This window comes from Pygocentrus nattereri, chromosome 27 (assembly GCF_015220715.1).
Source record: "Pygocentrus nattereri isolate fPygNat1 chromosome 27, fPygNat1.pri, whole genome shotgun sequence".
Lineage (NCBI taxonomy): Eukaryota > Metazoa > Chordata > Actinopteri > Characiformes > Serrasalmidae > Pygocentrus > Pygocentrus nattereri.
This window is the reverse complement of record NC_051237.1, coordinates 2,037,988-2,051,402: the sequence shown is the minus strand read 5'-3', so window position 1 is coordinate 2,051,402 and position 13,415 is coordinate 2,037,988. Positions and strand designations below refer to the sequence as shown.

Here is a 13,415-nt window from a genome sequence, read left to right as displayed (position 1 = left end):
TCTGTCTCTCTCTCTCACACACACACACACACACACACACACACACACACACGAACACACACCTGTCAGTTCTTCCTGTCCTCCTCCATGGTAAACTCTGTGTTTGTGTGTCAGTGTAGCTGGTGCTCTAAGACAGTGACAGGCCTGTGGTTTGTGTGCAGAATATGTTGGCATTCACGCTGCTGCGCAAAGGAACAGAGCTTTAGTGGATTTCCATGAAATTCTCACAGACATGAGTCGTCAACAAATCAACAATGCTCCTTTCTCTCCAATTTTACACCACATTTGTCTGACAGGCCAAGTTTCTCTGCTCTCATAACCATAACAGACTCTATTCAAATTCACATTTCAAATTCAAATAACTTCATTGGCATGAATTGTAGTGAACATTTATTGCCATAGCTATTAACAGTAAAATTAAAATGGAGATGATGTTGAATCACGCATCTTCACATCTCCACAAATTCATGAGAACTCTTGAATGCATGTCTATCGCAGTAAAGGGACTGTTTGTTGTTGTTGTTCTACTTGAACTAAGCACTTTCATAAATTTCTTCACTACTGATTGTAAAGCATAATTTAACAGAGGAGGCATCACTGGGACTGTGCATTGTGGGAAAGTGAAGGTTGATTTGAACGCTGGTTCATTGGGAACAATGGCTGACCACTCATCATAAGTATGATAAATTGACTGACTATTGTAACTCACACTTACACACCCAGCAGACCAGGCTATGACAAATGACACAGATAAAATTCCCTCCTCCTCACTATACCCGCTTTTCATTATGTGAAAATTATTTATTTCGAAGAGGCCAGATAAAATGACATTAACCCTTAGAAGTCACGGTTATCATCTACAGCAGAGATGACAAATATGTGAGAATATATTTTATTATGACTGAATTACATGAAAGTTAGCACTGTGCATACTGCATGGTCCTTTTTTGCAAACATCCTTTACATTTTATATCTGTTTTTCAAAATGCAAACTTGCACGGAATGCAAATCAAATGTAAATGATTCGTTTAACTAAACGAAAGTAATAGCTCTTGACAGCTAAGGGTTAAGGTCTAATTTATCAGACTTTTAAAGCCCCTTCACAAGACCCTCACAATCTAAAGAGAGATTACCTTCCACTCAATGTGTTCCACGAACTGGTGTGGCTAATCCTGAGTAAAGATCCCCCTGATCTCCAACAGATGATGATTCTGGTATTTGTACAACTGACGTAAATGCCAAAGATGAGAATTCACGGTGGGACTGTTTACATGTCTGAGCTGTTGGGTGGAGGAAGTGCTGCATGGTCATGTGGTACATCTATGGACTACAAAACGAGAAGATGTGCTGTGAAAAAAATTCGAAAAACAAAGTTGCAGTCCCACTTAAAGTGATGCAAAAATTCCTCATGTCGCTTTTGACACTTACTCACACTGATATCCAGCCTACGTTTGGTTGATAATCTTCTCTCTTCATACACTCTGATGTATACATACTAGTACAGTGCCAACCAACTTCTTTACTTCTAATAAAATGGTTATTGGGCTTAACATTTTGAGGTAAATGAACTTCAAATAAAGTCAACATAAAACACAAATTCTTGTTCTGTTAACTTACTATTTGAGGTTCAATTACCTCTATTAACTAACATTTCTAAGTTATAACCTCATTTTTATTACACTAACAAAGTTTTCTAACTATTAATGGAGGTAAATACAAAGACTACCATGTAACAAAGCAAAGCATCTTTGAAAAAACTGCAACAAGGTGTTAGCGGACAGGACACAAACACACATATGGCCGGTTAAAGGTTAATCTTTTCAGACACCTCAGATGGGTCCAGCACTACTCCAGGCCTTGCTGCTTGACTCAGGGTGTCAGGGCCTAAGAAGAAAGGTGGCAGATCACTGTTAGCTAATTAGCAAGGCAGTGATTAAGCAGGCTGGGGATTCCTGCTTATAACTCACTCTGTCTCCCCATGCAGAGCTCAATGCTTATTCTACTGGTGCAGAATATCTCCTGACCGGAGAAGATAAGTAGGTACCATAGATGCTGTAATGTATGGTCAGACATGGCCCACTGATTGCGGCAGTAGGTATTTCAATTAAGCACATGAAGTCTGAGTGTGCAGTTTTCTTTCATTTGTAATGGGCTCGCACCATTAGCTTCAATAAGGGTGTGCAATACTGTGCAAAAGGTCACCCTTTATTTATTTCACTTACAGTCAGAACAGCTAATACATAAAAGTTATTCATTTTTAGGAGATTTCTGATGGGATTTGATATAATGGGACTTGTGACAACTGTGCAAGACCTGGTAGACCACAAAATGTCAAGGTGTTTCTGTCCACCCTCCCACTGTGAGAAGATAACTCAACACTATGGGTCAAAATGAAAGAAAAGTTTGGACTAGAACAGCAAAACTGGACATCTGAGATGTGGAGTAATGGTTTACTGACTGATAAGTCTTAATAATGTGTTTGGGATTACTTGGATTGTGAGAACTTTGCAGATTTCCTGCAGCTTCCTTTGAAAAACTGAAAGCAAGTCTCTGAAAAGAATGGAAGTAATAAAGTCACAATAAATACTGAAAAAAATATCTTATGTTTAGTGGTTGAGGCTTCTGTAAGTTTCTGTTGAACAATATCTTCTTTCTTCCCTCAAAAATGAATACTCAGTTTCACTGGAATTAAATAAATAAAGGGTGGTCATCAACTTTTACACAGTACTGTATCTCTCTTCCATTGTTACGGATGTGCCCTTCTGCATATTTAACTGTGGTTAGTATAGGGTAGTGGAAAGTCTGGATTAGGGTTCCCTGTATAGGCAAGCACCCCATTCTATACTAATGAGAGTCCTTGGGCAAGACACCTAACTTTAGTTTGCGTGACAATGTAACATGATTAAATCTGGATAAGAACATTTCAAAATACATAAATGTACATCTCTCTATGATCACATATCTTTGGCTTGTGTGGATATTTTAAGAACAATGCTTGTTTAAATACTGCTGGGAAATTGAAAGAATTTTTTTTTATGTAAAGTGTAAAAATATTATTCTCCCAACACCAGTTTATTCTACCAGTTTACAGATGAGTTTCCCAACTTAAATATTATTTAAAATAATGGTGGTAAAACCAGCTGCATGTGGCTCATTATGAGCAATATGATGGTAAGCTCTTCTGAAATGGTTTTCTAGGCACGGAACAATTACATACACGTATACACACACATATAAATTACCCCCCCCCACACACACACACACACTTAGACACACAGAAAACACCCCAACTAGCTATTTTTTTTCACACCTATTTCTTGTGCACTCGATTCTGGCAGCTCCTCTACTTCACTCTCTCCCATTAGCAGCTGCAGAGAGGATTTGGCAGCAGAGCTCAGCTGCTGCATGCTGCAGCCTACCTGCTATTTATAACTCTTCATACATCTCAGGATCCAATAAAGCATGGCACTGCACCTCTCAGTCCCTCAGAGACAAGCAAGGTGTGAGTGTAAAAGAAAAGAAAAAGAGAGAGCATGTGTGAGAGAAAGAGACAGAGAGAGAGAGAGAGAGAGAGAGACTCTTCTACCCATCTACACTATCAAAAAAGCAGAAAGTGCATGCCGAGTGTTTGCTTGTCCTCTCTGTGTTAGGCCATTCCCCATTGTTAGTGCACCCGCTTGTCTTTAGGCCTGCTGTCTGGGGCCACAGCATGGGCTCCCTCAGGATTTTTCAGGTGTTGGTTTAAAGCAGTTTAGAGCGATTAGTGAAATCCCCCCCTGCACGTTTCTGAGCAGCTAAGCCTAGTGCAGGAACGTGAGCAAGAGGAAGAGGAAGAGGAGGGGATAAGGGGCGTTGGCTGGCTTTCTGCGCTCTAATCTGGTTACTGGTGTCATTGGGTTAGTGCACCAAGTTCCTACCCAGCTCAGAGGAGTTAGACAGAGCACTCAGAGGTCAACTCTGAGGTTTATTTCCTCACCCGTCACACTCTTATAACAGTGTGGAAAAGTGTCATGTGTGTACAGAATATCTGTAATTTTGGTTCCATTTATACTTTATACACATTTTGCAGGTAATTCAATAAAAATGACTTTAAATTTGCTTGCAGCTCATTTCCATTAAATTGCTTTGTAATGACAGAGATGCTGTCTATGTGTAATCACCATACTTAACATTCTGCAAAAATATTGAAAAATGAAGCAAATGATGCAAGGAGTTCCCATTTTAAGCCTAAATTCATAGGTATGATTTTGGGCCAAGCCCACAACGGCATTAACTTCAACTTTTAACGGTCTTATTATCATTAAACAAATACATAAAGTAACTCAATATGTGATACCTTTTCCTTTTGATTTCTTAAAATCTTAATGCTTAAATTGGCAAGCAACCATTCACAGTAAGTCAGTATTTTTCCACTCTGCATTGACCACTTCAAACAGCTGAAAAACATTAACAAGATAGTTTGTGTTTGTATATGTGTGTGTATGAGGGTGGACAACATGGACAAGCTGCCGACTGGCTATAGCTGCTAAAAGAGAACCCTACACTGGACACTTGTGATATTTTAAACATCTGGTATTTTAAAATAAATTGTTATGGCTCTATTGATCCACCAGACCACTGAGAACAAAAACATCACCACCAAATCAGGGTTAATGTGAGACCAAATATTCTCTATGGGGTTTGAATCTGGACCAGGCCAAACCCATCCAGTTCTTTTGGGGTTTTTTGGAGTGTACACCCAGGAGTGTAGGTTATTCACTGTAATGGAGACATGAGATAAATTCTATCACATGACACCAAATTAATGAGTAACTGCACTCTTTTCCTGTCAAAAACATTTAAAGTATCAACAAATATTTTGTCAACTTTGTTCATTTACATCAGCAGTCACCAAACTCCAAAACAGCTGGCATGGCTGCAGGTTTTCATTCACTGGTTTAATCAGTAGGTCTCAGTCTTCAAATAACTAATCCATTATATGTGTTGTGTTTGGTTGCAGTGAAAACTGGGCAGTGCACTAGCCCTTTGTGGATGAGACTGATCCCTAAGCTAAACTGTCAAACATTTTAAACATTAAAACATTTCTCAAATACAATCTTATTTTAAAACTGCCTTATCACAGAATACTTTATATTTATATCACAGAATAACATATTTGATGACATAAGTATGCTAATGGACACTGGCTAAATACTTAGAGTGCAGCCCAGTGATGGGTTGGCCCTCTAGGCTAAAGGAAACCAGGCATACCAAAGTATATGATTCTAAAGAACAAGGAACTCCCAGATAATTAAAACAGCTCATTCACATCCAACTCTCTCTCTCTCTCACACACACACACACACACACACGTGCACACACACACACTCCAATAACCCATTATAAGCAACCTAATGAGGCATGCATACAGAAGCGTGAGTGTGAGTATAAGAGAAAAGGGAAACGGAGAAGAGAGGGCAGGCGGAACAAATCACACTGTCAGTCCATCTTTTGTCATCCTTTTGGCTACACTGAATACCGATCAGGGACGTTCCCTCACTCTTCAGGAGAAGTGGAGGACAATGAATGGAGCAGGCAGATGCAGATGTGAAGGGCAGAGAGAGCAGATGGGTAGAGAGACAGATATAGAGAGAGAGAGAAAGAGAGAGAGAAAACGAAAGAGTGTTAGAGAGATTAGAAAGAAAGAGAAAATTGCAAAACTAGAGAGAAAGAGGGAGAAATAAAAAGAGAAAAAGGAGAGGAGGAGGAGATTGGGAAAGAAAGAGAAAGGAGAAAGAAAGAGGGAGAAATAGAAAGAGGAGGAGGAGAAGAAAGACAGAAAGAAAGTCAGACAAGAAAAGAAGTAAGAGAGACAGAGAGAGAGAGTGAGGGAGTGTGAGGGAAAGAGTGACAGTGAGAGGGACAGAGAAAAATCGATTGTGAGAAGGAGAAAGAATGAGAGTGAGAGAAAGAAGTAAAGAGAGTGAGAGAAACAGAGGGAGAAAAAGGAGGAGGAGCAGAGGGAAAAAGAGAGATAGAGAAAGAGTGGCAAGAAGCCAGAGAGAGAGAGAGAGAGAGAGAGAGAGATGAGAAAGAGTCTATTGAAATATATAATCAGAAAGAACATAAAGAAAAAGTAACAACAACACTGAGAAGCATTTATATGGGTTGCTTCCACCTTCAACGAACAGCTCTTGTACACCGCACTGCTGGGAACAGCTGGAGAATCAAACAGCTAAACTATCAGTGCCAATTTGGCACACGATGAATCCAGAGGAAAACGCAACTCATTTCATCCTTCTACATTAGTCCTCTTAGTGTCTCTCTCTCTTTCTTTCTGCCTCCACCATACAATCCAACCTGGAGGCTAGGCGTAAATACCCCACAGAAAAAGCTCAGCTGCGCTTTGAGTTCATCCATATGCTCCTCTCTTATTTTCCTCTAGTCCTGGCTGTGTTTGCAGGCTGGGCTGGCTGCTATCTGCGTCTGTCGTCTTCATGGCTGCACAGCAGTGCGGAGCAACGTTTGTTTTTTGTTGTCGTCTCTGCTGGCCACTGTGCCACTGAAGCTTGGCCGAGTGGAAATGTTTGAATTAAGCACTTGATCCATGGCCCACTAACGCTGACGCTAACCCCCACCTGCTTCTACACCCTCCTCACCCTTCTACACCCCCAGAGACCCTTCACACTTAAGAGTCAAAGGTCAGACTGACAAAAAAAAAATCAGAAGGGGAGGGGGGAAGGAGGTTAAAGGGAGGAACAAAGGATGAGAGAGAAGGAGACGACAGGAAAGGAGAAAGTGTCCTTTCTGACCATCAGTGGACATTAGAGAATGGGGCAGGCACACTAGCACAGTAAGAAGGAAAGGGCAGAATGGGTGGGGCAGATGGGGGTAGGTGACTGAACTCATCACTGAATACAATGCAGAGTGAAGAGGGGGTCCAGCCCTATCGATTAAGATCAGCGTGAGAGTGCATGTGTGAAAAATGGACACAAGGATGGCCCCAAAATCACTGTAAGCAAGCAAGCAAGCAAAATTGATTTATATAGCACTTTTTACAACAGGTGTTGTCACAACGCAGCTTTATAGAAAAATCAGCATTACAGAAAGAAATTCCGGGTCCAAGCCCCGATCAGCAAGCCAGCGGCAACAGCGGCAAGGAAAAACTCCCTAAGGGCAGGAGGAAGAGAGAAACCAAGACTCAGAAGGGGAACCCATCCTCCTCTGGTCGACACCATATAGCAAACATTGTTATTATAAAGTATTATAGTGCAAAACGGGAAAAAACAGGTGGGGCAGTGGTTAACAAAACTGTAACAAAACCTTGCATTATTGAAATAAAAACTTTATAGGCAAAGCAAACAAAAATGTTCTTAAATGTATTGTATGTTAGTAGTGGCGTCAAATATGGTACTTTTTTTAGTGATTTGACGCTTCATACAATCCATAATTCCAGGCTGAGCTGCTCCCTCGCTATATGTAGCTTCGATTGACTGTGTGACTATAGCCCTCTTATTCAAATACAGCTTTTAAATGGGAACACATTGATGGCTCTCTTCCTACAACCAGTTATTTCCAGCTACTGCCAAGAGGTGGACTTCATCACCAAAGTACACCAAGGCCGATGTGCGATCTACAAGCCAAACGCACTGTTAATGCAGGCAATATCAGTAACCCCAATAATCAGCACCAGAGGACGCCTTCAGCCAACTGCACTGGACTGAGTTCACGTTAAAACTATAAAATCACTGAGCAGCAGAGCAAAGTGGAAAACTTCAGTTACCTTCAAAACAAGGTATAATGTAGCAGTATGACAGTAAGAGGCTACAATCATGAAGGAGTTGTAACATGTGATACATTCCAATATAGCCTATTTTCTCCACTCATGTCATTATAATAAAACAATCTCCTTTTAAAATGAAGAAAATCTCTCTTTAAGGTCAAATTTGAGCAAAGGCAAATGTGATTAGTCGTGATTAATCACATTATTTTGTGGAGTTAATTGTGATTAATCAGATTTATCTTTACTCAAATTTGACCCCAATGACAGCTTCTTTTTCCATTATTTTAATTGCTTGACATCCCTAATGCTAATTTAATTATATTTTTATTGATTCTAGAGCATTTCTATTGGTCCATTCATCATGCAGAGTTCACACAATGTAAAGGGCACCTAGTGTTTTCAAATAGTTTAAAATATGGACCACATGAAAGCACATCAGTGCAGTCAGCGAGGAGTACAGGTTAAATTTGTACCCAAAATAGACTTGGGACAACAACAACAACCTAATCTACCTATTGAACATAACATAGGCTAACTCCTGCAATAGGCTAACAGTTTGGCAAAACACTTAAGTTTGTTAGATTTTTCCCTTTATCCCAAATGTAGTTGATGCATAACATGCTGCAAGTTGACATCTACAGTAATGTGGAGAAAACTCAAAAATGTAGACATGCTTAGTAATGTCATCAAACATAGACAAAATAACATTGGTTCCACAGCAACACAGCACATTAAAAATGATGTTCAGATCTGAACATTTTACTATTTTCTCCATCTGCTTCTCTGACATATTGAATTCATATACTATGCATATGACAATCATTGGCCTCAGCTAATTTAGTAAAAGAATAAAATCCATTTTCTGGATCAAAGCATCTTAAGTACTTCTCAGAGATGGAGCAGCACACAGCATCACACCCCTCACCCCCTCTTAACACTCATACAGCGAGCTGCCTCCAGAGAGAAACAGGGGAATTCTTCCCCAGCTTCTCATATCGCTCCTCAGTACCGCTGTATACAGCAGGCTCTGCTGCACCATGCAGGCAAGCTTATTTGTCAAAGGTACAAAATTTATTGTGCCTTCATCAAAAACCTGATTTGTTCCCCGACGAGTCTCCACAAACAACCCCCATGCACCTTGCTAGGCTTTGTCCACAGATGTGGTTTATACCTTACATGTTCTGAGATGCTCTGAAGCCAAAAAGAGTAATTTTTTTTTCAGAGTTATTAAGAACTCATTTCCAGAAATAGTGAAACTATGATTATTATGTAGTGGAGAGCTACTGGGAGATTTGTGCGTCTAACTTTGAAATACATAATACAACTTTATCCACAGTAATTGATATAGTCATGCTCTGCCCACAAACATCTTCTTTCATAGCTGACCTAATGACAAATTGGTCAAAATGCAAATGACTCACATTGAACCACTAATGTTTGTTTACACTCATAACATTAAAATGTTCAAAAATGCTATGCTACTTAGCGGTCCTATTTCAGAGTAGCCAACAAAGTTGAAGACGTCAATGTCATACAATTCGCCACAATGCTAAAGTTAGTTTTACACCCATCCAGAATTTTCCTGGACTGTTCTGGAGTCCAAGCATTTTCATATCTTACCATTTCTTATTAAAGTTAAACAGCTTTGTTTTCTCCAATCAAACCACTGAAACACAAAAATGGGCTTGACTGGTGCAGATTACATTATATGAAGTTATTTCGAGAAGGAGATTATGTTCTATATGTGAACTGATAGCTGTCTACCTCAGACTGCAACGTGAACATAGCTACTCAAAAAAATCAAGCCACTGTTCAAGTAACTTTGGCTCAAGCCCATTTCACCCATCACCCCTACCACTTAGCCCTTAGCTCCATGTTTTGCGCGTTCACATCTAGGGGTAGAGTGTCATGAGTTTTGTTCAGCTAGAGAGGAAAGGGTAAAGTGTTTGGACTACATGGACCTCCAAACAAGTTTTTCTGAGGCAAAAAAGAAACACCAAAAAAAGACCAGCAAGATGGCTGCACAAGTGACCGATGAACCCCACAAATGTATTTTCTTTGTTAAAATGACCATAACCATTGTATTATCTTAGTTTGTGTTTCAGTATATTATGGTCATTTTTTCATAAAGCATAAAGCGTTAAAATTGCTAGTAGTTAACTGATGTCTCGATAGCTAGCCAGCCAAAACTCAAACAAGAAGCTGACGAATAGTGGATTTCATCTTCACACCACTGAAGAATTAGGGGTTGACAATAATAAATATGCTGCATCCCCCCTTTTCGAAAGCATGGCGAGTTTAATTAAAGCTCAGCAGTGAAGTTGTTGAACTTTACCGTCCTCTCTTACCACTGCAGACTGGCAGGGTTGCCTACGTAGCACCACTAGCAGTCAGTTAATGAAGTAATGTTCTTTTTTATTTGAGTGTCTCATTTCATAGGGGAAGGTTTCAACGACCACCACTTGTAGCTCATTTTGAAGGGGCAAGGTGACCTCAAAAACAAGGGGTAGGGGTAAAAATAAGAAATCTGATTGGGCCTTTCAAGGGCTGAGTTGGCTACACTAGCTAGCTATGCTAGCTATGCCAACACTAGCATTAGCTTGATTGTACAACAAAAATCTGCACAAAAACAGCTCTAAGGATGTCATAGTTTGAAAGAGATTTTTACCAATATTCTGCAAAGCTTGCCCAACCTTGTAACACAGTGCAAACGACTGTATTTGTGGACTAGCTTGGATAGGTCCGTTTTAACAAAAGTGCTGAGCATGACTTTGTTCTGCTTAGCACTGCTAATACACAAGGTTACACGACCCAAACTATATGAATGTGTGTCCACATGTGTTTATGTATAAACGAAAAAAGCGTTGTGGTGTATGTAGGTTATCTTGCTCCGGCCAATCTGTTCGCCCCATCTCTCTCTCTGCATAATCTCCTGCACTCGGATGAACTCCTCTAAAGAGCTAAGAGAAACAGACACGAAAGGAGAAAGAGTTGGATCATGGCACAGTGCTTTGGCTTTCTCAGCTGCTGTTTTTAACAATGAAAACAGCTGCCTGGAGAAATAATGATGATTCACTGAATCCTGCGCATCTCACATTATACTGTAAATGAAAACCAGTAGAAAAAAAACTAAAACCAGTAGAAAATGAGCAGGTAGGGCATGTTTAATGTATAAAAACAGTTGTAAATTATATATGAAAAAAACAGCAATAAAAATCAACAAAATGTTCTCCTTACTCCAGATGTAGCTGAGGAGAAAAGACATATTTGTAGGCTGAAGTTTTTCATTTTTGCATTTGTGTTGGCTTATCCCCCTAAAGTAGCTGTGTTATAGACAACGGTGTGTCCCACAGTTAACAGCTGAACTGAAAATCTAATGGAATAAAATGTGTTTTCTCCAACTAGCTCTTAAGTTATTTTATAACAAGTTGTGAAATCTATCAGATCAACTCATTGATCAGTTATAAGCCAGGTTCAGAAGGCTTGCAATGGTCCTTTCTCTGCATTGATCCAACCCCATCTCCATCTGGGTCAGGCCGTGGATCTGAACGGATTCTCCATTGATCCTGCAGCATCTCAGTCCTGTCCAGCCATAAAGCTGTGCATTGATCTCCTCATGCTGGACACCAGAGGTCCCATTGCTTCCAGGCCATTGATCTGCAGTTTCTCCACCCATTCCTAGCTGAGACAGCAGGCAAATGACCCATCGATCGCCCATGTTGATCAGAGGAGCCACCCCAGTTCATTCTGGCCAGTTTCCCACCCCTGTGCCTCCAAATCAGTCTTGCACCCTCTAGCACTCCCCAGGCCTGTCCCATGCCTGAGTAAGTGACTGCCCCCCTGAGGATGAGGGGTTATCTCAAATCGACAACAGAAAGAGTGATGGAGGGAGAGAAGGAGGGAGGGGGGAAGGAGGGAGGGAAAGAAAGGGAGGCACAGGGGGAGAGGAAGGCACCACCCAAAACAGACGGCGTTGTCTCCCATCTGCATCTGTCCATGTGCAGAAAAAAAGACCTGCAGTGTTTTCCATATTAAAGCCAGCCTCTGTGTCACTCAAGAAACTTGCCGTACATAAAGAAATTTAGAATTATATCCACCCTTTTTGTTGTTTTATTTGCCCATCCAGATGCACGGGACTATCCTCATAGTCCACATCTGCCCACAGCATTATAGAGAGGTGATGCTTTCTACACAGCTCTTCAATTATTTATTCTCACTGGGCTGATATCCTTGACAGCAGTATTATGATAACACACTCATTCAGGATCAAGTTTCTTGTGGAAATTTCTTATGGCATTTCATTTATCTGGAGTACATCAGCTTGCTTGGGCAAGTCTATAGGCTTTTCACCTACTTCTACAAGCATTCATCCAACACCTTTTAAAATGAATCCATCATACTCACTTATACGTGTAGTTCTTGTAGTCCTGAAACCTCTACAGTAAGACACTTCTCTTTAATTGTCTATGTCCAGGAAATGCTATGCACAGTAAGTTAATTAGCCTGACCCCTCCCACAGCAAGACCCCTAATGAAGAAACACCCACACAACGATCACTCTGTTCACATAGCAAGATGCTGTCAATTTAAATGTTACCATAACTGTAAGAAATATGTTGCCATTCAATCTAGCAAACAAGTGCTTTTATTGAAATCAAAGAGATCTCTGGATAAGCAAAGGAAGTAAAGCAAAATAACTGCTTGGACAAAAACTGTAATCTTCAATCATACAAATCAAACCAACCCTTTCATTTGTCGGTGTGCCCTCCTTTATGTCTAGCAGCGCAAACTCACTGACCACGCAGAGGAGGGACTCAGACTGGACTTTATCCAGGGAAAGTGAAAAGCCATACCTGTCTGCCAGATGTAGGTGGGTTTATTGATGTTGGTCAGCGTCTGCATCTGCACGTCCCACAGCCCCACGAAGAGCAGAGCGGCCCTGAGCAGCCGGGCAGCTGGCCGTGGTCCTGCAGCCCCGCCGGCCGGCAGCCTCATGGCTTCAGCACGGCCGCTTAGATCCACACAGTAAAGGTTTGGTCCAATAGAGTCCAAAGCGCTGCAGCACACGCACACTCAGCGGAGAGCCCGAGCAAAACGAGCAGAAACAGCTTGCTATTGTCCCTCGCTCACCCCCTCTCTCTCACTCCCTAACACGCGCACGAGGTTTCCTCCAGCAAAGTGTAATCCACCAAGCACTGTCCACTCCTCCTCTGCTCTCCTGTCCTTTCTCTCTCTCGCTCTGTGCGCCTGAGCCAATGAAGCAGAATGGGGTCTGAGTGGGGGGGAAACGAGGAAAAAAAACAGGAGGAACAATAGATCCCTCGGCTCAGGCTGCTGCTGCTGGAGCGGCTGCAGCGTCCCGCCTGCACTGAAGCTGATGCAGCACCTCCCACTCTCTCCCTCTCTCTCACTCTCCACTCCCCCCTCTTGCTCTTTCGCTTTCTCTCACTGGCTAACACTCTCTCGCTTTCTCTTTCTCTCTTCCTCTCGTTTGCGTGCTACCTTGCTCACCTTCTTTACCTATCTTTTTCTGTTTTCTCTTCCTCTCTCCCTCCCGCTGTCACTCTCCATATTCTCTCTCCCTCTTACTCTCCTCTCTCTCTCAAATTCTCTCTTTCACATCTTCCTCCCTGCCTCTCTCCTCTCTTGCTTTC

The 13,415-nt window shown here is 41.4% G+C and overlaps 1 protein-coding gene across 1 annotated transcript in view; it reads right to left on the bottom strand.

Annotated features, from left to right (window-relative positions):
* The window catches only part of thsd7aa (thrombospondin, type I, domain containing 7Aa), a 164,448-nt gene extending 151,307 nt beyond the window's left edge, over positions 1-13,141 (bottom strand). The window contains exon 1 of the mRNA XM_017682044.2: positions 12,615-13,141. Coding sequence (XP_017537533.2) covers positions 12,615-12,756 — 142 coding nt within the window. The 5' untranslated portion in view covers positions 12,757-13,141. The remainder of the gene's footprint in view (positions 1-12,614) is intronic.
* Between the last annotated feature and the right edge of the window lie 274 nt (positions 13,142-13,415).